The sequence below is a fragment of the Canis lupus genome, chromosome 4 (assembly GCF_003254725.2).
Source record: "Canis lupus dingo isolate Sandy chromosome 4, ASM325472v2, whole genome shotgun sequence".
NCBI lineage: Eukaryota > Metazoa > Chordata > Mammalia > Carnivora > Canidae > Canis > Canis lupus.
In genome coordinates, this window is record NC_064246.1 from 29,458,886 (window position 1) to 29,482,207 (window position 23,322).

Sequence of the window (23,322 nt, forward strand, 5' to 3'; positions counted from 1 at the left end):
ATGAAAAGGAATGTCTGTAAATGTTTCCCAGGTCCGATGAGGCCGGAAGCAATGCTTCTAGGAATCCTGGGGTGCCGGCAAAGCATGCAGAGTCCTGGGCCATACCTGAGACCTATTGGATATAAAACTCTGTGGGGAGGATCTAGGAATCTGAATTTTAAAATAGTAATTCTGAAGGTTGAGAATTTGAGCATAGGCCTGCAGGAGCGAGGGGGCAAGACTCAAAAGGAAACCACTAGACCACTAGCGTCATTGGTTACTTCTGGAACGCTTTTTGGTGGAAGCTCTGGGAATCTGGAGCAAGCCCTCTACCTATAAAGAGCTCTTGGATGGTGACGGGGAGCGGCCAGTTCAGTCCAAGCTTTGTGGGCTGTTGCTCTTGCACAGCGCTGGCGAACGTGGCTTCCCAATGCCTCAGCTTGGTGGGGAGGTGCCTTTGAGGGGAGGACCTCTGGGTGGTGGCCTCAGCTTTTCCTTCATCATCAGGAGAAGGTCTGGCTTGAGTGGGTCCAGACTGGATAGCATTTCTCAGTGAGGGGTTTCTGGGAGCCAGAAGTCAGCGGGTGTCCAGGGCCACGGGAACAGAGTGGGTGGAGAGAGTCCTGGTGCTACTGAGCCTCCCAGAGCAGTCTCAGCCTTAAGAGGCTTTCCAGAATTGTGGTGGTACAATTATTATTATTTTTATTTTTAAAGATTTTATTTATTTATTCATGAGAGACACACACAGAGAGAGAGAGGCAGAGACAGAGGCAGAGGGAGAAGCAGGCTCCATGCAGGGAGCCCGACATGGGACTCAATCCAGGGTCTCCAGAATCACGCCCTGGGCTGAAGGTGGCACTAAACTGCTGAGCCACCCAGGCTGCTCTATTATTATTTTTATTAACGTTATGGTGGTTAATTTTATATGTCAACTTGACTGGGCCATGGGGTGCCCACACATTTGGTCAAGCATTATACTGGGTGTGCCTGTGAGGATGTTTCTGGAGGAGATTAACATTTCCAGTTGGTAGCCTGATTAAAGCAGATTGCCGTCCTAGGTGTGGATGGGCCTCATTCAACTGAGGATAGAACTAAAGGTTGAGTAAGAGGAACTCCTCCTGCCTAACTGTGCTGGAACATTAACCTTCTGCCTCCCAACTGAAACATCTCCTCTTCAGGCACCTGGCGTGATGCATCTGTCTTGGGATCAGGTCATGATCCTAGGGCCCTGGGATTGAGCCCCGCATCGAGCTCCCAGCTTGGCAGTGAGTTTGCTTCTCCAGCTTCCTGTCCTGTGAGCTTTCTCAATTTCTCTCAAATAAATGAATAAATAAATAAATAAAATCAAGAAAGAAAGAAAGAAAGAAAGAAAGAAAGAAAGAAAGAAAGAAAGAAGAAAGAAAGAAGAAAGAAAGAAAGAAAGAAAGAAAGAAAGAAAGAAAGAAAGAAAGAAAGAAAAGAGAGGGAGGGAGGGAGGGAGGGAGGGAGGGAGGAAGGAAGAAAGAAAGAAGAAAGAAAGAAAGAAAAATGGAGTTTTTCTTTTCCTGGTTTTCAGCCTTTGGACCTGGCGTGGAACTACACCAACATCTCTCCTGGGTCCCCAGCTTGCCAACTGCAGACCTTGGAACTCCTCGGCCCCCATAATTGGGTGAGCCAATTCCTTTTTTTTTTTTTTTTGTCGAGCCAATTCCTTATAATAAATCTTGTTCTTTATTTATATAGATAAACACACACACTATTGGTTCACTTTCTTCAAAGAGTCCTGGCTCATCTTTTCCTTTTTGCTTATAAAACCAACATACACTGGTAAAAATTCAAATGCTACATATACATATATATAATATAGAGAATTTAAATGACCCATAACCCTATTATGTTAATAGTATGGGTTTCTGCATTTGCTTAGGATATAGAACGCTGCAAAAAAACAAACAAACAAACAAACAAACAAAAACGTTCCCACCCCAACAATAATAATAAGGTGGATAAAATATAAAGTCATGCCTTTTCTCGAGTTCATCAGAAAGGCAACTAGGTAATCTGAGTTCCAAGGAGAGAGGACAGCCAAACCACCTGGCATGTAGCAGAGGCCTGCAGAAAGATGCGGCCTCAAAACAAGCGAGTACGATGAAATCCAGTAAAATTTTATTGAATTGTTCAGGCGAAGAAGGGACTAATTTGTCTGGAATGCCGAGGGCCCGTCCACACAAAGCAAGTTCACATTTGCTTGCAGGATCTTGTCCCCAGGCCTCCACTGGCTGCTCAGGAGAGAGGCCTAAGCCGGGCCTTGCTGCCGAGGGCTGGCAGGAAGTGCTCTTCAGCTCCTGGCATGCAGCCTTGCTCACTTCCTTGGATCCTCTCCTATGAAGCAAAATTCTCACTCCACTAGGGAAAGGACCATACCCCCTTCGTCCCCAGGAAGAAGTAAAATCTCACCCTGCCCCAGGGAAAAGCTAAGGAAAACATCCTCTAACGCCGTGGGAGGGGCAAGAAACCATCCAGGGCCCAAGAACCCATTCCAATACCAACTGGAAATCAACCACTACTGGGGAGGAACGAATGCACACTCAAGACATGCCTAAGACTGAAGCCAGGCTGGGATAACATGCGCCCACCCCAAGCACAATTGGCCGCTGCTACAGCAATCAGCACCAGTGGGACTCTGCGGGTAAGACCTGCAACGACAAAACCCAGACCCAGCTCAGCTCCTGACTATCAGCTAATTCCCTGCAATAGACCCGAAACAAAGAGCAGCACGCCCATCGCCCAGAGTGCACCCTACACCGCTGTCTCTTCTCTGGTACAAATAATGTTCAGCATTCAAGGAGAAAACACTGTTAACAAATAAAGCCGTCAACTGAATCAGACTTGGATATAACCCTCCCAGATGGGACTTTAAAAGAACTGTGATTAATATGTCGAAGCATCTAGGAGGAAAGATGGACACCATGCATGAACAGATGGGGACTAATTTTAGCAGAGAGAAACTGTAAGAAAGAGTCTAGCAGAGAAACTACAAGGAAAAAAAAAAATATATATATATACCCCAAAACGACATCAGGAATGGAGAAGTCCTTGGACGAGCTCAAAAGTAAAAGCAGCACAGTGGAGGAATATATCTGATTTGCTGAAGGATTATAGGTGTGGCACCAATGTACAATCAAGAAAAGGAAGAACAGATAAATTAGACCTCGTTTTAATTAAAGTTAAAAATGTTTGTGCTGCGGAGGGATGGCACCAGGAGAGTGAAAAACAGCCCACCCAATGGGAGAGACTAATTGTTGATGCTACGATATAAAATAGTCCAACTGCTTTGGAAACAGTCTGGCACTTCCTCAGGCGACTATACACACAGCTCCCATGTGACCCAGCAATTCCACTCCGCGGCGGACACCGGAGAGAAATGAATGTCAGCACAACGACTGCTGTGCAAATGCTTATAGGACCGTTATCGATAACAGTCGAAAGGGGGAAACAACCCAAATGTTCATCAATGAGCAAATGGATCGAAAGTGGTATATCCACACAGTGGAATATGATTTGGTTCTAAAAAGGAATGAGGCATGCTCCAACCTGGGTGAAGCTTGAAAATATTATCCTGAGTGAGAGAAGCCAGTCACAGGAGACCACAAACTATATGATTTCATTCATATGAAATATTCAGAACAGGAAAATCTATAGAGACAGACAGTGGATTAGTGATTGCCTAGGCTGACGGGGTAGGTGGCGGTGGGGGCGTGGTAAGTGGGTGACAGGTAAAGTATATGAGGTTTCTTAATGGGATGATGAAAATCTAAAACAGACTGTTCTGGTGATTGCATGTATTTGTGCACATACTAAAAAACATCGAGTTGTGCACTTTAAATGGACGATTTGTATGACATGTGAACCACAGTTCAGTAAACACGCTTAAAAATATACATTGGCAAAGTCTCATAATTCTTTGGGTGTATGATCTGTTTTCTCTGGAGTCCTCTCGTTCCTCTGGAAAATGCTGAGATTTGACCTAGTTATGGGAGCGGTGGTGGTGGGTCTTGGGCATTGCCTTTGAAAGCATCTGCCCCAGATGAAGCGCTCACAGTGTGTGCAAGCAAAGAGGCCGTTCCCCTCTGACACAGAAGGGCGAGCTACTTCCACTGGCAAGGGGGGGATGGAATGGCGTGAGGGTTCAAGTTGTTAGTTTTATTTGGATACAACCAGATGTCCCCACTACCAATTTCAGGATCCCATTCTTTCTCTCTCTTTTTTTTTTTTTTAAAGGGATTGAGATCCCTTTTTTTTTTTTTTTTTAATTTTTATTTATTTATGATAGGCACACAGTGAGAGAGAGAGAGGCCGAGACACAGGCAGAGGGAGAAGCAGGCTCCATGTACCAGGAGCCCGAAGTGGGACTCGATCCCCGGTCTCCAGGATCGTGCCCTGGGCCAAAGGCAGGCACCAAACCGCTGCGCCACCCAGGGATCCCCATTCTTTCTCTTTTACGTGAAAGACTTAGTGAGACTATGAATTTAAACGAATTTAAACTACGAATTGAAATTTAATTCAGCAACCTACACAATTGAATTTTTGTTTGATTTTAAGTTATCAGTCTAGTGTCTGTAAGAAATGAGAGAATCTTTTTAGAGTCGTCATGGAAGCTTTCCGGTTCTTGACCAGAACTTAAAGTGAGAATTTGTCATTTTCATTTGGTAAACAGTCAAGCATGCTCAAAGTAATTCATCCCATGTCACACTTATGGTCATCATTACTGCTGTAATAGTCAAGTGGGGCATGCCAAGACATGCTTCTCTTGTCACTTAACCACAGGAGATAATGTGATTAATTGTGATGTCACTACATTCCATGCATTACCAGCATGCCATTTCCCACTGGCAGGTAGTTCAGTGATGCCTTCAAGCCCAAGGACACAGCCAAACAAATTTCTAAATCCCACCTTTGTGGGTTATCTCCTACGACCACTGGCCAGTGTCAATTCTATATAGGTCAGGGGCCAAGCAGAGGACAGAAACGACACAATAATTCTAACAGGGAAAGTTGAATATAAAATGTATAGATCAATGGATCAGAATAGAGTCCAGAAATAAACCTGTGCTTTTATGATCAATTAATCTATGACACAGGAGGCAAGAATATACAACGGGGAAAAGACAGTCTCTTTAATAAATTGTGTTGGGAATACTGAACAGCTACATGCCAAAGAATGAACTGGACCGCTTTCTTATACCATACACAAAATTAAACTCAAAACAGATTAAAGACCTAAATGTGAGACCTGAAACCATAAAACTCCTAGAAGAATACGTAGGTGGTAATTTGACATCAGCTATAGAAACATTTTTCTAGATATTCTTCCTGAGGTAAGGGAAACAAAAGCAAAATTAAACTATTGGGACTACACCAAAATAAAATACTTTTGCGCATCAAAAGAAACCATCAACAAAGCAAAAGGCAACCTACTGAACGGGAGAAGATATTTGCAAATAATGTATCCAATAAAGGATTAGTATCCAAAATATTAAAATAACTTATACAACTCAAACCAAAAAAACATAATCTGATTAAAAATGGGCAAGGGATCTAAATAGACATTTTTTCAAAGAAGACATACAGATAGACAACAACAGACACATGAAAAATGCTCAACATCACTAATCATCAGAGAAATGCAAATGAAAACTACAATGAGATACCACGTCACACCTGTCAGAATGGCTAAAATCAAAAACACAAGAATCAAGTGTTGGTGAGGATGTGGAGAAAGGGGAACCCTCTTGCACAGTCGATGGGAATCCAAACTGGTATAGCCCCCGTGGAAGGCAGTATGGAGGTTCCAAAAAAAATTAAAAATAGAATTATCATATGATGCAGTAATTCCACTAGTGGTTATTGATTCAAAGAAAATGAAAACTAACTCTATTTTTAAAAAAGATATATGCACCCCTGTGTTTATGCAGCATTATTTACAAATAGCCAAGACATGGAGGCAGCCCGAGTATCCATTGCTAGATGAATGAATAAAGATGTGGTGTGTGTATATACATATATATGTCTGATGGAACACTACTCGGCCATAAAAAGCAATGAAATTTTGCCATTTGTAACCACATGGATGGACCTAGAGGGTATCATGCTAAGTGAACTGAGTCAAAGAAAGACAAATACCATACATTTCATTCCTATGTGGAATTTAAGAGACAAACAAAAAAACCCAGACTCTTAAGTACAGAGAACAAATGTGATTCCTGAAAGGGAGGTGGATGGGGGTTGGGTGGCACAGATCAAGGGGATTAAAGGTACACTTATTGTGATGAGTACTGAGGAATGTATAGAATTGCTGGATCACTATATTGTACCCCTGAACCTGTTTCTCTACTAAGGGAGAAAGAGAACTCTGAAGAATAAAGTGTCTCTCCAGTGCCCTCTACCGATAAAGGTTAATATAATCCCAGATGGCAAAGGAGAACCATTGCAGTATCACCAACAAGGCAAGGGAAAATTCTGAGCTAAGAGACAAGGATCATATGTGGTGCATTGAGCTTTGCTTTCTTATCCAGTCTGACAATCCCTGCCATTCAATGAAAAGGTTAAACCACTTATATTTAATACGACTATCAATATCATTAGATTTAAATGGACCATCGTGCTATTTATTTTCTCTTTGTCCTATCTGCTTTTTGTCCCCTTCTTCATCTGTTTTGAGCTTTTTTTCTCCCAAATGATCCCATTTCATATCCATTATTGACTTAGTATACTTAATTCTCATCTTATATTTTTAGTGGTTTCTCTAGGGTTTATGATAGTTTAATTTACCACAGATTACCTGCACATGGGTTGTACCACTTTACATGGAGTATAAGAATTGCTGGATCAAAAAAAAAAAAAAAGAATTGCTGGATCATATAGTCACTTCGTTTACTGTTTTGAGGAACTGGCAAACTGTTTTTCAAAGTGGCTACAAAATTTTGCATTTTCACCAGCGGCGTATGAGGGTTTCAGTTTCTACACAGCCTCACCACACTTCCTATTACCTCTCTTTTCAATTCTCACCATCCCAGTCAGTGTAAACATCTCATTTCAGCTTTGACTCGACTAATGATGTTGAGCATCTTCTCATGCGTTTATTGGCCGTTTGTATGTCTTCTTTGAAGAAATGTCTACTCAGATCCTCTGTTTTAAAATTGTGTTATTTGTCTTTTTATTGTTGAGTTGTAAGAGCTCTTTATATATTCTAAACACTGGTCCCTTATCAGATATGTGATCTGCAGAGATACTTTTGCTGAGTTAAAATTCTAGGTTGGCCATTTCTCCCTTAAGTAATATAAAGATGCTGCTCCCCCACCTTCTGGCTTGGATGGTTTTTATTTTCCCTTATGAGAAGTGTGCTATCATTTTAATCTTTGTTCTTCTCTATGTAATGTATCCTTTTCCCTCTATCTTAAGATTTTTCTACCTGATTTTAAGCATTTGAATTATGATGTGGTATATGGTTTTTTTGATATATTTCTTGTGTTGGGTTTATTGACCTTCTTGGGTTTACAGATTTCACAAATTTTGAAAATTTCTCATTATTTCTTTGAATATATTTCTCTTCTTCCTCTCCTTTATGGATACCTAATTTGTACATATACCCAATAGCAGTTGCCCACATCTCAATGATGCCCTCTTCTTTTTTTTTTCTTTTCAGTCTTTTTATAGTGGTGCATTTTATTTTGGATAGTTTCTACAACTATGTCATCAGGTTCATTAATCTTTCTTTCTTTCTTTTTTCAGACCACCACCACGATTTTATTCTTAAATAAATGCTCAGTCTAAGGCCAGGCTAGGTGGACAGGTAGACAAAAAGCAAAGGAAATGCAGGTTTTATGAATCCTTTCTTCTTTTCATTTGCTGTTAATCTCCAGTGTATTTTTCATGTCAGAAAAGGTTTTTTTTTTTTTTTTTGTCACTAGACGTTTGAGGTATTAAAAAAATGTTTCCATGGTCCTTTTTAACATCTTCATGCTTTCTTCTACCTTCCTGAAAATACAGAATTCGGTTACAATAACTGCTTTAATATCTACTCATCCCATTACCTGTGTGATTTCTGTGTCTGTTTTTACTTATTTCTGCCTCTTTATATGCCTGACTTTTAATGGATGCCAGACATGTTACCTTATTAAAATGTATTGGAAGTTGTCATATTCCTGTAAATATCCTTAAGCTTTGTTGTGGAATACAAATAAATTATGTGGAGATAGTTTTACCCCTTCAAGGCTTGCTTTTGAGCTTTGTTAAAGAAACCATCACATCCTTTAGTGAAGGACTAATTTGGTCCCACTTCTGAGGTCAGATCCTTCTCAGCATTCTGCTCTGCTTGTTATAAGGTTTCCCAATCTGGCTGGTGGGGACTCACGCTATTTCTGCCCCCTGTGAGCTTTGGGGGTTTAGTTCCCCCTGCTCCTTCTGCAGGAAGTGGGGGAGGGGGTGGGGGTCCTTTGGTCAGCTTTGGGTAACCTCACATCTGTTCCGGTCTGTCCTTAGTGACTTAGTTGAGGGGGGCCCTCCGCACAGGTCTGGAGCCCTCTCTCTGGGAACTCCCTCCTCTCCATGTGCGTTTCCATTCTCAGTGCAGCTGTCTTCTTTCTAGGGTTCTGATCTGAAAATTCCCCCTAGCCTCTGCCCCTCCAAGTTTTCCAGTCTGTCTCCTCAAGTAAGGGAGCTCGTGGGGCTGCATGGCTTCCCGGCCCTGCCCAGCAGCCTGGAGACTATCCAGGCAGTACACTCTGCAACCACAGGCCTTACCTCATTGGCTTGCGTTTCCTTTTCTCAGGAACCTCTGTGCTCCCATTGTCCGACAGCTGGACACCACTGGGTCACATATTTTATCTGTTGATTTTGTTGTTTAGTAGGGGAGGGTGATTCCAGTCTCTCTGACTCCAGAAGGTGAAATCTTCTGGGGTATTGTTTGAGCTGTTTCCAAGGAGAATACATTCACTTCTTACTTGGGTGATAATACGACGAGTCAGCTCTAGGTGGGGAAGCAGCTGTGGATGCCCACATGCCCCTCCAAGAGAAAGCAGCCAGCCCAGCTGCCCTCAGCAACCTGCAGGAAAGGAGCGTGGGTCAGATCTCAGTCTCCCTCAGGCAGCCTCACCCAATACGGGGCAGCAGGTAGCATCACAGCCTGTCCTTCTCCACAACTGTCCAAGTTGCCACTGGCCCCAAAATCGTATGGATGATCCCAAGACAGCTCAGAGGAATTGTCAGAGAGAAGGATTCTAGACGGAGCCTGATGCCCTACAGTGTAGGTGGGGAAACGGGGCTGGAAGGGCACAGCAATAGCAGTGACAGTGGCCTAAGACCTGTCAGGTCAGACTCTGGCTCTCCTGACCCCAGATCTTCCTACTGCAGAAAAAAGAAAGGTGATTAAGAAAAAAAGATTGATTGCATTCATGATAAAAAAAAACCCTCAACAAAGTAGATTTAGAGGGAACATACCTCAACGTCATTAAGGTCATATATGAAAAACTCACAACTAATATCGTTCTCAATGGGGAAATACAGAGCTTTTCCTCCATGGTCAGAAACTAGATGAGGACGTCTACTCTCACTCCTTTTATTCAACACAGTACTGGAAGTCCTAGCCTCAGCATTCAGATGACAGAAATGAAAGGCACCCAAATCAACAAGGAAAAAGTAAAACTCACTATTTGCAGATAACATGATACTATATAAATGTGAAAGACTCCACCAAAAAACTGCTAGAACTGATAAATGAATTCAATAAAGTCACAGGATGCAAAATTGACATACGGAAATCTGTTCCATTTCTCTACACCAATAATGAAGCAGCAGAAAGAGAAAGCAAGGAAATCAATCCCACTTATATTTGCGCCAAAAGGGCAGCCCCGGTGGCACAGCGGTTTAGCGCCGCCTGCAGTCCAGGGCATGATCCTGGAGACCCTGGATGGAGTCCCACATCAGGCTCTCTGTATGATGCCTGCTTCTCCTCTGCCTGTGTCTCTGCTTCTCTCTCTCTCTCTCTCTCTGTCTCTATGAATAAATAAATAAAATCTTTAAAAAATAAAAATTAAAAAATTAAAAAAATATATTTGCACCAAAAATAATAAGATACTTAGGAACAAACCTAACCAAAGAGGTGAAAGCCCTGTACTCTGAAAAGTATAAAACACTGACAAAAGAAATTGAGAATGACACAAAGGAATGGAAAGACATTCCATGCTCATGGCCTGGAAGAACAAATGTTAAAGTGTCTATACTACCCAAACAACCCCTATCAAAATACCTATAGCATTTTCCACAGAACTATAACAATTCTAAAATTTGTATGGAACCACAAAAAGACCCCAAAGTCCAGGGCAACCTTGAAAAAAAGCTAAGGGCATCACAATTCTGGACTTCAAGATATATTATAAAGCTGTAGTAACCAAAACGGAATGTACTGGCACCAAAATGGACACATAGACCAATGGAACAGAATAGAAAACCCAGAAACGAACCTACAACTATATGCTCAATTAATCTTCAACAAAGCAAGAAAGGCTATCCAATTGGAAAAAGAGCCTTTTCAACAAATGGTGTTGGGAAAACTGAACCACTTTCTTGCACCATACACAGAAATAAACTGGAGATGGATTAAAGACTCAAATGTGAGAGCTGAAACCATAAAAATCCTAGAAGAGAGCACAGGCAGTAACTTCTTTGACATCAGCTGTAGTGAATTCTTTCTAGATATGTCTCCTGAGGCAAGGGAAACAAAAGCAAAAATAAACTCTCGGGACCACATCAAATCATAAAGCTTCTGCACAGTGAAGGAAACAATCAAGAAAACCAAAACCTACAAGATAGGAGAAGATATTTGCAAATGACATATCTGATAAAGAGTTAGTATGCAAAATATACAAAGAACTTATTAAACTCAACACCCCAAATGGAATAATCCAGTTAAAAAATGGGCATAAGACACGAAAAGACATTTTTCCAAAGAAGACATATGTGTCGCCAACAAACACATGATAAGATGCTCAACATCACTCATCGGTCATCATCAGGGAAATGCAAATCAGAACTACGATGAGATTTCACCTCACACCTGTCAGGATGGCTAGAATCAACAACACAAGACACAACAGGTGTTGGTGAGGATGTGGAGAAAGGGCAACCCTCTTGCACTGTTGGGGGGATGGTAAACTGGTGCAGCCACTCTGCAAAATAGCGAGGTTTCTCAAAAAGTTAAAAATAGAACCACTCTATGGCCCAGAAATTGCACTACTAGATATTTACCCAAAAAATACAAAAATATGAATTCAAAGAGATACCTGCACCCTGATGGTTATAGCAGCATTATCTACAGTAGCCAAACTATGGAAACAGTCCAAGTGTCCAACAATTGATGAATGGATAAATAAGATATGGTACATTATATATATATATGAATATTAATCATAAAAAGGAACAAGATTTTGCAATTTGCAAGGACATGGATGGAGCTAGAGACTATTATGCTGAGCAAAATGTTAGAGAAAAGACAAATACCATATGATTTCACTCATATGTGGAATTTAAGAAAACAAATGAACAAAGTGGAAAAAAAAAAGGAGGAATCAAGAAACAGACTCCTAACTATAGCAAACAAACTGATGGTTACCAGCAGGGAGGGGGGAGGGGATGAGGGAAAGAGGTGATGGGGATCAAGGAGGGCACTTGTGATGAGCAACGGGTATTGTTTGGAGGTGCTGAGTCACTATACTGTACCCCTGAAACTCGTATTACACTGTATGTTAACTGGAATTTAAATTAAAACTTTTTAAAAAGGAAAAATGATTAACGTTTTTTCTTTTCATTTATTTAAATTTAAGTTCAATTAGCCACCATGTAGTACCTCATTAGTTTCAGATGGAGTGCTCACTCATTTATCAGTCGCGTGTAACACCCAGTGCCCATCACATCACGTGCCCTCCTTCATGCCCGTCACCCAGTTACCCCATCCTCCCCCCTTCCCTCCCCCCTCCTTCCAGGGACCCTCGGTGTGTTTCTCAGTTAACAGTCTCTCATGGTTTGTCTCCCTCTCTAATTTCTTCCCATTCACTTTTGTCTCCCTCCCGCTATGATCCTCTGCACTGTTTCTTATAGAAGGAAAAACGTTCGACTTTTCAAAACAGTAATGCATCGAATCCTTCTATAAGGCAATGACAAACACATTACTCAACAAAGGAGTACAATCAGCCCTTAGACAAATGAGGCTGGCCAGTGTGCTCACGGGGAAAGGTGATGATGTAGACGAAGCTGGTTACGGAACAGCGTGTCCAGTATAATCCCACTAGCATGTGTGTGTGTGCATGTGTGTGCGTACACATCACACGCACACGGATTTATGCAAACAAAAGGACTATGGAATGATGTGGCCAAAACCCCGCCAGTAGTGACCTGTGGAGGATGTTGGGCCACTGAGTATTTTCACATCCTAGTTCCTATTTTTCTGGGTGGCACCCACGCCATCTCCTGCAGGCATTAGTTTTATAATCAAAGGCGACAAACTCAGGTATTAGCCCTTGACAACATTGTCGTAGGTGCATAGACCATGAGGCCTAAATAGCCCTGTGCAGGTACCATCAGGACTTACCTGGAATTGGGGATGGAAAAAAAAAAATTTCCCAGCATAAAGTTGCTGTTCTCAGACTTCGCCACGGGAGGGCAGCAGAGGACCGGCCGGCTGCTGCAAGAGGCCCGCGGGGAGCAGGGGTTTGGGAGGGGGCTTTGGAGGGGGCCGGCGGCGGGGACACAGACCCTGGCCACAGGGTTGAGGCGGACTCCACGGTGGTGCGGGCTGGGGTCAGGTTCCAAGGGAAAGGAGGACGAGATGCCTGCTAGGCGAAGGTCTCTTGCTTCAGCCCAAGGAGGAAACTGAGGCAGAAGCCCCGTCCGAAGTGAACTAACAGGGTGTTGGTGCCTGGGGCGGGGGTGAGAGTGGCCTACGGCCCAAGGAGCCGACAAATCCAAGTCCCTTCCCAGAAGCGAGGCATGGGCTCTGCATCAGCCACCTGGTCAGGGCTCAGAGCTCAGCGGGTAGGAGGCAGGGTGGGGGGGGCATGGGAACCCCACTCCCCAGGTGGCACAGGCCCAGGGGCCGGCCAGGCTAGCAGCTCTTGAGCTTGTCCTGGGAGCCACGCACTTTGCCTCCTTCTAATCATCGCGGTGACGCTCAGGGACACGGACGGGCCTTATACAGGAGAGGAAACCAGGGCACGGAGCGGGAGGTGACTTGCTCAGGATGACAGCCAATGAGCCGTGGTCCAGGGTCCAGGCCATCGGGCCCCGAATCCCTGCCAGGGTGGGGACCTCCAGACGGGAGGTTGGCCGAAGCCTCGGCCCCGCACCTGGACTCCAAATTGCCTGCAGGGGCTGCAGGAGCTGCAAGTGGAGGGGCCATGGAGGCTGACCCCAACCTCAAGGAGGGACCTGAGGGGGAGCCGTGGCACCTCAGAGGCAGGTAGAGGGGACTGCTGCTCGGCTCCCAGCTTGGACCACAATAGGACAGGACAGCGTAGCCTTCACTTCCTGGACCGTCATGCAGGACATGGCCGGGAACCGGCTCCAGGGAGGTGAAGGCAGAGCACGTGTCCAGGAGGAGGAGGTACAGGCGCTGGGACAGGGCAGAGGACAGGGGTGGATGGCAGGTCGGGGGTGCTCAGGGGGCTGGGCCTGCGCTCTGGCTTCCACACCGGCCTGCAGTCACCCCATGGGGCCTGCGCGACACGCTTGTTGGCTCCGAGCTCCTGCACAGAGGCTGGCGGGCCCGGCTGGGCAGGTGTGAGGGGGCTGAGGGCAGGCCGGCCTGCTCCGATGCCTGGCGGGCTGCCCGGGAGGGCACGCAGCGAGCGGCAGGACGCAGGGAGTAGGCCCCAGAGCCCGACAGAGGCCTGGGGGCAGATGTCTCTGGGACGGGGGTCCGAGAGGAGCTCTACTCTTTCCTGTCACCAGGTCTCGGACAAGCCACTCAACCTCCCTGAACCCCCGCTGGCCCATCTGTCAAATGGTAACTCATCCCAGCGCCCACCGCGCAGGTGTTGGGAGGGTCCAACGTGACGGTGCGGGGACAACACGTTGTCAGTGGCTGGCACTGCCCAGGGCCCGATGGATGTGGGCCTGATCTTATTTCCTCATTTATGCCACATTGAACCCTGCCGGGTGCCAGGCCACACTGGGGCTGGAGATGCAGAGAGGCCCTGGCTACCCGTCTAGAGGACCGTGGAGGGAGCTGGGGGCGTGTGAGGCCGCGTCTGGGGGCCACCCCCCACCTCCACCCCTGCAGAGACACTTCGCCTCAGGGCGTGCCCTTGGCCTGGTTCCTCTTGGAGCGCACATCCTGCCCAGGAGCGGAGGCTGGGGGACATCGGACCCCAGGGGCCCATGTCCTCCCTGGAGCCAGCCTCGCCACTCTCCCATCCTGTATTCCAGGTTATTGGAAAACAGAGCGCAGGCGCTGTCTCACTTTGCCCATAAATCCCCTGGTATCCAATGGACAAGGACATGGTTTTCACGCCCCTGAAGCTGTCGTCACACAAGACATGGACTCTCTCGACTGTGAGCTGCGAGGACAGACTGTGGCTCACTGTGTTGGGCCAAGGGTCAGGGCTTGGCTTCTCCCGCCTTCCCGAGGGTTCCCGCTCGCGGTGAGGGATGCGTGGGGAAGAGGATGGTTCCCACGGAGCCCACTGTCCTCTGGGCTGGAGCCTCCTCCTTAAAAGTGGCCCTTGGGTAAGAGGGGTCAGGGAGAGGGGCCGCCCTGGGGACCCCTGCTCGCAGACACCGCAGTGGCGCCTTCTGGCTGGAGAGGGCGTCCCAGGGCTCCCCAGGTGGATGTGAGCCCACGGGTGGGAGACGGGGCGAGGTGAGCACCAGGCCGCGCACGGCTCGGGACAGAGCGGGTGTGTTTAGCGGGGCCTCTGTGCCTGAGGACAGACTGTTCCTGGCTCTGGACAGAGTCCCGGGGAACAGCCAGATGCCGGAGTCTGGAGGCCGCGGTCCCCCCTCCCCTGTGGGCCGCCCCCCTCGTCCCGGCTCCTCCTGCCCTATCCACTCGCCCAGAAGCCTCGGGGTGGGGGCTTGGGGTGGGGTTCCCGGGCCAGGGGGAGAGGGGGCCAGGTGTCTGCGGGCAGGCAGGGCCTAATCCCCAGCCGATCATGGGGCCCGGCCACCCTCAGGGAGCAGACCGGCCCGAGGGAGTCCCCTGGGGCCTCTGGTCAGGACCAGAAGCAGTACAGAGCTCGGGCTGGGAGGGCGCAGGGGACCCCGCTGCCAGTTTGGGGCATCATCCCTGCCTGGGCTGCCATTCCTCTGCCTGCCACGTGCACCCTGCTCCCCGCGCGGCTCCTGCCAGGACTGCTGGGGACACCCGTGCGGCCTGGCCCCTGCAAGTGTGGCTCAATTGCCCCCCGCGTGCAGACGACGATGCCGACGCCCCATGGCACCCATTCTTTTTTTTTTTTTTTTTTTATTCATAAGACACAGAGAGAGAGAGAGAGGCAGAGACATGGGCAGAGGGAGAAGCAGGCTCGGTGCAGGGAGCCTGATGCGGGACTCGATCCCGGGGCCCCGGGGTCACGCCCTGGGCGGAGGGCAGACCTCAACTGCTGAGCCCCCCGGGCGCCCCCGGGTCACACGGTGCGGGAAGACAGCGGTGCTGGGGCCTGGACAGGTCGCACGAGGCCGTCCTCGGGCTCCCGGCGGGTGAGGTGCTGGGATGGGAAGGCGCGGTGGTGGGGCACCCTCCCGGCCTCCCTCCCCTGGGTCCGGAGCAGGCATGGAGGGGGCCCAAGGCCGGGGTGCAGGTGCTGCCTTGGGCTCAGCCCCGCAGCCCTGCACCGGGACCGAGAACTCGGGATTCAAAGCCTGCCACTGCCACCGGGCCGCGGGTGACCTCGGGCAGAGCCTCCCTCTCTGGGGCCTCAGCGTGGCCCGGACAGAAATGGGGGGGTGTGAGTGGCGGTGGGTCCCCGCCCGGCGCTGGGCGCCCCTCTGGCCCCCGACAGCCCTCCGAGGTGGCCGCGGCTCCCGGGCTTGCACCAGCTGCCCCTGGACGGGCCGGTCAGCCTCACCGGAAGCCCTTCCTGTCCAGGGGAATTACGGGTTTCCACAGCCCCGGGAGATGTCGAAACGCAGGCTTGTTTGCCTTGGGTTTGTTTTCTTTCCACGGAAAACAAAACACAACAAACCCGTGGGCGCCGGCCCGCTGACCCACGGGGGCAGATAGCCCGTAGCCCGGGTTCCTCGGGAGGCCCCGGCCCCAGCGCCCGGCGGGGCTCCGGGTCGCCTGCCGCGGGGGCCAAGGGACCTCGGGGGTCCCGGGTGGGGGGCGCCTTCCGCCCGAGTCACAGACAGTGGGAGCAGGAGCTCCACAGGCCCGGGGCCCCCGGGTGCCAAGGTGCACACCGGGCCTTGGGCTTACGGGGCCTCCTCCGGCGCACCCCATCCCTGGGGAAGCCGGGGCTCGGAGTGGGGGCTGCTCAGCCTCAGGCAGCCAGGGGAGGCAGGGCGGGGGCCGTGGGCACACGGGCACGGCTCCGGTCCTCGGTTGTGTACAGCCCCGGGAGGGTGCTGCCAAACAGGCACCCCTAGGCGAGAATCCTCTCCTCCGACGGTCGTGGGGCTGTGTCCCCTCTCCACCCACCTGCCCGGCTGCATGGACACCCACCTGCCACTTCAGGCTGACTCTGGCCCTCCCGGGCCACCTCACTTACCCTGAGTGGGGCATCCGGGGCTGAATGCGCCAACAGGCAGGAAAGAGCTTGGGGGCTTCGGGGATCCACTGTCCACTCCAGATAACACAGGGAGAGCCGTTCCCTGCTTCTGAAGTCAGGGAATCTCTGTTCCTGCCAGTTCCCCACCCCGCCCTCCCCAACGGCGACCCCTGATCCTAAGGACCCACACTTTTTGCTGGAGCCCCTGCCCACCGGCCTCCCTCCTGACATCACCACTGGCCCCACGGGACCGTGAGGGACCATTTCAAAGCCTGTCATTTCTCAACCTTGTACATTAGACTGGGTGCTTTAAAAACCTGGGGATGCAGGCCAATTTCTCGAGCATCTCCAGGGTGGGGCCACAGCTCCCACAGGGATTCTGGTGAACAGCAAGGTTGAGAATGACCAGAGAGCTGGCCCTGGGCTGAAGCCACCCCCCCACCGCCCCCCTCGGCCCGTGTGTAGGTGGCTTCTTAAGAGCCATGGCTTCCTGTCCATGGCTGTCAGCAAGAACCCCACGTCGTGACAGCCCAGCCTCACCCCTGGCTTGTTCAGAAGAGAGACCCTCTGTTCTGCCTCCTGGGGACTTCCCAGGAGGCCTGGATGCTTCAGATTGCTCATTGTGTGATGCCCAGTGTCTGGGGCCCAAATTCTGGTCTTGGCAAGAGGGCCAAGTGTGGTCACGGCGGTGGGGCCCAGGCCTGCTGCCTCCAAGGAAGATTCACTCCTATATATGGTCACCCGGGAGTCCCACTGCTGAGCTAACATGTGACCTAATGTGCCGACAATCTTGCCCAGTCTGGGGCCCACGTTGGGGAGGGCCCTGACTCTGGAGAGTGTCCACTTGGGGGCAGAGGGGCCGGGAGGAGGCACATTGATGGCATGGAGGCAGCACAGCAAGGACAAGATGACCCAGCCTCGGGGCAGGAGATAGGCAGCTCGAGGGGTCCTTCCCACCCCGCCTGGCCTCGCGCGTCTGCGAAAACTCCCAGCTCCCCCCACTGATGCTCTGTGCAAACAAGGAAACCCACGAGCCTCTCTTGCTTTTAGAAGTTCTTTTAATACAGCATGAAAAGGCTATATTGCTATAGGCAAGCTGTATACAGGTTTTCCAGGAATAAGGCACACAACGGAATGCCATCCCGAGGGCAGCCCTTCGGAGGGGGCGGGAGCCTTCTCTCTCCATGCACCCTCCGAGCCGGGCCCACGGGTTCTCGTTTGTCTTTTTAGCTGGACACACACATATGAACAGATACAGACACGGACAGGGGCGCCACGTGGGAGTGGAGGAGGTCCAACGGCGAGGCTGGCGACAGATGGCGACGAGCCCTCCTGCCGCCAGCCCTTGGGCGACGGCTCAGCCACCTCCCCGAAGGCCGGAAGGCCTCCCACTCTCCAGGATTACTTGTTGCACTGGGCTACCATGTAGTGATGTTGGATTAAATATTCATTTAGAGTAGATTCAAGTCTAGTAGATGTTGGAGGGCAGGTGTAAGGGCTCTGGTTGACAAATCCAAGTTCAAACGGCCTGGGGCCCAGAGGCGTGGCTCAGATGGCAAAGCTCCAAAGAGGGGCGTGGAGAACTCTGCCTCCCGCTTCCTCTTCCCTCCCGGGCTCTGCTGACCGGGGCCCTCCACCAGGCCAAGGAGGTCACCTTCGGAGCTGGCCAACCAGGCAGGGGCCGGACCGTCCTCACACGCTGGCTGTGTAACACTGCTGTGCCCCTTCTTCGGCCGGCCCACTCCCTGCCCACCCCACGCAAAGTTAATAACCATAATAACAAGATAATAATAAGAAGGTGCAAGAGAATGGATTACAATGCTGTGTTTGTTACCCTCAGCTGAAGAGGCTCAAAGGGATCACTATTCCCTTCTTCTGCTATGTATCTAATAATAGCTTCCCTTAAAAAAAAAAAAAAAGCAATACTTTCCAAAATACACATACGTATAAATACAGGACACGGACATATTAATAAGTCTAAGCACTTGAATAATATGCTTGGCTACTTAATACTGATATTTTCATCCAAGGAAAACAACACAGAATAACAACAATATGGCTTAAAGAATCGCAAAGATTTTTTTTTCCTCATCAGAATTATGTACCAACTTCATATAATATTCTATGTAGACAATATTTCCTTCTTAATGTAGTTCCGTTGCATACTTTTTACAGATCAAAGCATAGTAAAAAAAAAAAAATAATCAAACCAAAAACAAAAACGAAACAAACAAAAGAAACCAACAACAGGAGAAAAGAGAAAAGTTCTCACCATAAATATATTCTTGCAGCTTGACCAGAAGGTTTGCAAAATACTTCCAGAAATCTTCATTTGATATTCTATTGCCCTCCTGAAAGCTCCCAAGTTTTGAAAATGCCTCTTTTTGTGTTTTAGCCTCAAAAATCAAGCAATTATATTTTTCTTTTTCTTTTCTTTTCTTTTTTTTTTTTTTTTAAGAAAAAAAAAGGCCCTCAAATATATACAGACAAAAATCACTGTGAAGATTTTTTTCCGGAGAAGGTAACAAATTCAGTGTTGTGAGAAAAATGGGTAACCAGAAGAAATTTTAACATCTATGATTTTTTTTCTTCAAAATACACACATAGTATTTTTCTTTAAAAAAAAAAGAAAAAGGAATTCTGTGTCAAGTATAACTCAAAATAAATACAAATTCACAAGTAGAACTATCGAATACTTCATATGGGTTAAACACTGTTATCTCTCAACTAGATCGCTAGATCCACTAACTGCAGGCGATTGTCCCTTTTGAACACAAGCCACACGCCTTCTTGTCTCCTGGGCTCTCGGGCCCCCAGAGCACAGCATCGCCACGGTCCCCGGCCTGGCGGCAGGGCCTCCTGCTGCCCACGGACGGCTCCCCGCGATCCAGCCCAAGCCCACGGGAGTGGGGTGCACGGGAGGGGGGGTCCCCAGGGCAGGAGGGCCCAGCCCCCACGGTGCCCACGGCTGCGGCCACCGGCTGGACAGAGCTCCGAGGAGGTCACTTGGGGTGCTATCCCATTTCCCGCCGGCCGCGGAAGGCCGCTCGCCTCCAGCAGGTTGGAGCCTGGGTTCTTTGTAGGATCTGGGCTGCCCCCACTCTTGCAGTACAGTTGGTAGGCTCTGGGCCCCCTGGGGCCAAGGTGTTTCCCCCCCATCCCCACCCCACCCCCCTACCCCCGGCTTCTGGGTCCTGGTCCTCACGGCAGAGACCAGCACACTGCCCACCCCCAACCCCCCCCACCCCCCCGCGGGCACCACTGTTAGCCGCGCTAGGATGACAGACAGTGACAGCTTCCCCGGGGACGGAGAGCCCGGGGCCAGGACAGAGGGGGGGCAGGGGACAGCTGGGAGGGATTCCTCGGGGGCACTCCCGGGGGGGCAGCCGGTTGCTGGGCATTCTGCTCCCGTGGGCTGCGCGGAGGCGGCCGTGGGGCTCGGGCTCCTTGTCTAGTGCTCAGAGGGCAGGGCCCCCTGAAGTCTCCCCTGCACCCCCCCCACCCCCTGCAAACGCACTCCCTCCATCTCTTCAACTTGCTCCGGGACCCGGACCCGGGTTAACACTTCACGGTAACTCCTCAGTCTGACACAGCATTTTCATTTGAAAACAAAAAGTGACGGGCCCCAGCTGGGTGACCTTGAGCCGTGGTAAACACTGAATTCAGGTCCATTTCATGGTCGAACTTTTTTTTTTTTTTCCCCCCACAGAGGCATGAGGTTGGGGCAAAATCAAGTGACCCAGTCCCGACAGCCGACAGCCGGCTCTCTCCCTCTCCCCAGGAGGAAGGAAGGACGATGGGACAATAAACCTAGGGCTGGTCGCGGGGGAGAGAGGGGAGAGGCGAGCGTGACCCTCGGAGGACGGGACAGGGTCTCCCGGACCCACGTGACTTGCGCAGGGCCTCCCCGCTCCCTTGGGAGGTAGGAAATCGTTGTCCCCATTTTAGAAACAAGAGGCGGTGTAGCTTACATCGGGGCTGCCCTATGTGAGGGGGGGATCCCTCATTTTTGCAGGGGTGGGGGCACCGGGCAGGGCGGGGTTACAGGCAGTGACTGGGGAGGACCGGCACCCCTTGGCTCTGTCAGTGACCGATGGGGTGACGGCGTGCAGTGTGGCCTCTCCAAACAGGGCGCCACGGGAATCCCACAACACGGGGGCTGAAGTGGGCCTGTGCCCTCCGGAGCCGCTCCCACTTAGCCAGTGGCCACGCTGAGGCCCGGAGGTGGGACGGCCTTCCGGAGGCTTCGAAGCGTACAGAAGCCAGGCCAGCACCGGAACCTAGGTCTCCGGCCCACGGGGCCCATGTCTGTCCTGCCAGAGCGCCTTCCTCGCCCAGCCCCACGGCCTCGGTCTGGATGGGGGGACCCCAGTATGGGCAGAGGTGAAGGATAAAGACAGGGAATGGGCCTGATGAAATCTGAGCACAAAATCCAATCCCGAGAGGGAAAGGTGTGTGCGTGGGGGGGTCGGGGGGCGGAGGGTGTCGTCTGATGGGCCCCGGGTCCCACCGTGGAACGCCGTCCGACATTCAGTGCCTCCCGGTCCCTGCCCTCTGGGTCTAGGGTGGGCGAAGTTAACGATGGCACAGGCAGTGGGGTCTGGGGCTCACGGCGGGCAGGGGGCAGAGATCCTGCTCCCCAGCAGCTGCTAGAACAGGTGTCAGCCCGCCAGGACTGCTGACTCAAACAGGACAGAAACCTAGGGCACTCTGAGAGTGGCTTTGTGCACAGGGCAAACAGGAAGGTTCCGGGCAGAGAAGGAGGCCTGGCTCGTCTTGGGGTGACAGTCCCCTGCAGGCTTTGGGATTCACAGTACATTTAGTGCACTTGTGGCCAACACAAGGCTGCTCACCCCAAAGGGAGTCTCAGAGGAAGACAGCGGCAGGGGACACCAAGGACTTTACGGGGTCCTGTGTGCTGCCCTCTGCTCACCTTGTCCCCTCCATCCCCAACCTCAGGCCCACCTGCGGAGAGTCCCAGAGAGCTGGCTTTCTGCGGGGGGGGCAGCCACGTCCGTAACACTGTTTGTCGACACACACGAGACAAGAACCTAAGACAGCCCTGCCCGGGCACGTAAGGCTGCGAGGCTGCCCCCACGCGCACGAGGACACTTGGCACCTTGGAGAGACACGGGGAGGGGCGTCTCCTCCGGCGGGCTGGCGGGCGGGCGGCTCACTGCACCCGGCGGCAGTAGTATCCCAGCACCTTGCACTTCTCACAGAGGTGCTGGGGATGCTCCTTGCTCTGGTCGGACACATCCAGGCCGTCGGGCTTCTCCAGGGGTCTCTGCAGAGAGGAAGGGGGCGGTGGGGAGAAAGGTAGAAACACAGAGAGAAGCGGGGACAGTAAGCCAGATGCAGAGCGAGGCACAGAGAGAGCACCAGACAGACGGGGTGGGGGTCGCGGAAACAGAGCCCGGAGTCACAGAGGTGGTCCCTAGGGGCCCGGGCCCTTCCCACCTCTGGCCTGTGGCAGGTGCACAGCCGGGGGGCCCAGGGCTGGGCCGGGGGAGGGGCTCCCGGACACCAGTCGTCTTTGCACCACTTTGCCCTCCTCCCCCCAGGACTCTCAGAGCAGCCACCCCAGCAGCTCACAAAAGCCCAGGACAGAGGCGGGCCAGGAGTGCCCGGACAGCACCCAGGCGAGGCGACCAAGGCCCAGAGCAGGGAAGACGCAAGCCCCCATCTCCCGACCTGCGGCTCACCCAGCGCCTCGCCCCTACTTGTCATTCCCAGGCTTTGGGCTTGGGGTAAACGAGCCTCGGCTCTGTGAGGTCAGCAGCCAGTGCCCCTCGTCCCAGGGCTTGCCCTGCCCACCGAGTGGCTACATGAGCGGAACCTCACGGTTTCCTATCAGGGAAACAGAGGCCCAGAGAAGGGAGGTGACTTGCCTGACCTGTGATGCCACTCACTCCCTAGGTGACCTCAGGGGGCCTCAGTTTCCACACCTGTAAAGTGGGCCATATCATGACACCTCGTTTGTGGGGCAGTGGGAGGAATCAGATGACTAGATGTTTGTGAACCAGGCAGTGTTAGGCGTGCATGAGAACACTTCTGGGACACAGGAGCTTCCTGCTCCCGCTCTCCCTCCCATCCTGGCTCTCAAAAGCCAGCAAAGACTTGTTGCTCTGGAAAATTTATGGAGGCTATTAGGCACACCTCCTGAGGCACATGGTTTCTTGGCTGGCAGCCGAAGCCCCGGCTCAGAACGCCCACCTGCAGAAGGGTCCCCTGCATGGATCTGGGGGGACTCAAAGGAAGCCAGTCGGGGACAGCTGGGACCCACATGCTGAAGGTTGGGGAAGGGGGGAGCAGGAACCGCAGGCTGCTGTGGGGCCAGGGAGCCCCGGGGGTCAGTGACCTTGACCACAGATGGTCCTGGAGGGAGCCCTGGGCACACGGCAGACTTCTCAAAAGTAGCGCACTGGCTTTTCTGACCCATCATGCACTACCTGGCCTGCAGCTGACACTCAGGGCAGGTGGGGAAATGGAAGAGCCACAGAGCTCCTGGAGGTGAGCACAGAGACCAGGGAGGGGCAGCTCCAAGGGTCATAAAACCCATCTCTGTGCTCCCTAAAGCCACAGAAAGACGGGTGCAGAAAGG

The 23,322-nt window shown here is 50.9% G+C and overlaps 1 protein-coding gene and 1 long non-coding RNA gene across 2 annotated transcripts in view; both read right to left on the reverse strand.

Moving 5' to 3' along the window:
• Positions 1-2,109: 2,109 nt before the first annotated feature.
• LOC118354532 (uncharacterized) lies at positions 2,110-16,857 on the reverse strand. Its single transcript, XR_004815216.2, has 3 exons — positions 16,719-16,857; positions 8,761-9,061; positions 2,110-7,995 (listed from the first exon to the last, which is right to left on the reverse strand). It is a non-coding gene; the product is annotated as an uncharacterized LOC118354532 (long non-coding RNA).
• A 901-nt stretch (positions 16,858-17,758) lies between these two features.
• Positions 17,759-23,322, reverse strand: part of ZCCHC24 (zinc finger CCHC-type containing 24) — a 60,631-nt gene continuing 55,067 nt past the window's right edge. Inside the window, exon 4 of the mRNA XM_049109083.1 lies at positions 17,759-22,005. Coding sequence (XP_048965040.1) covers positions 21,892-22,005 — 114 coding nt within the window. The 3' untranslated portion in view covers positions 17,759-21,891. The remainder of the gene's footprint in view (positions 22,006-23,322) is intronic.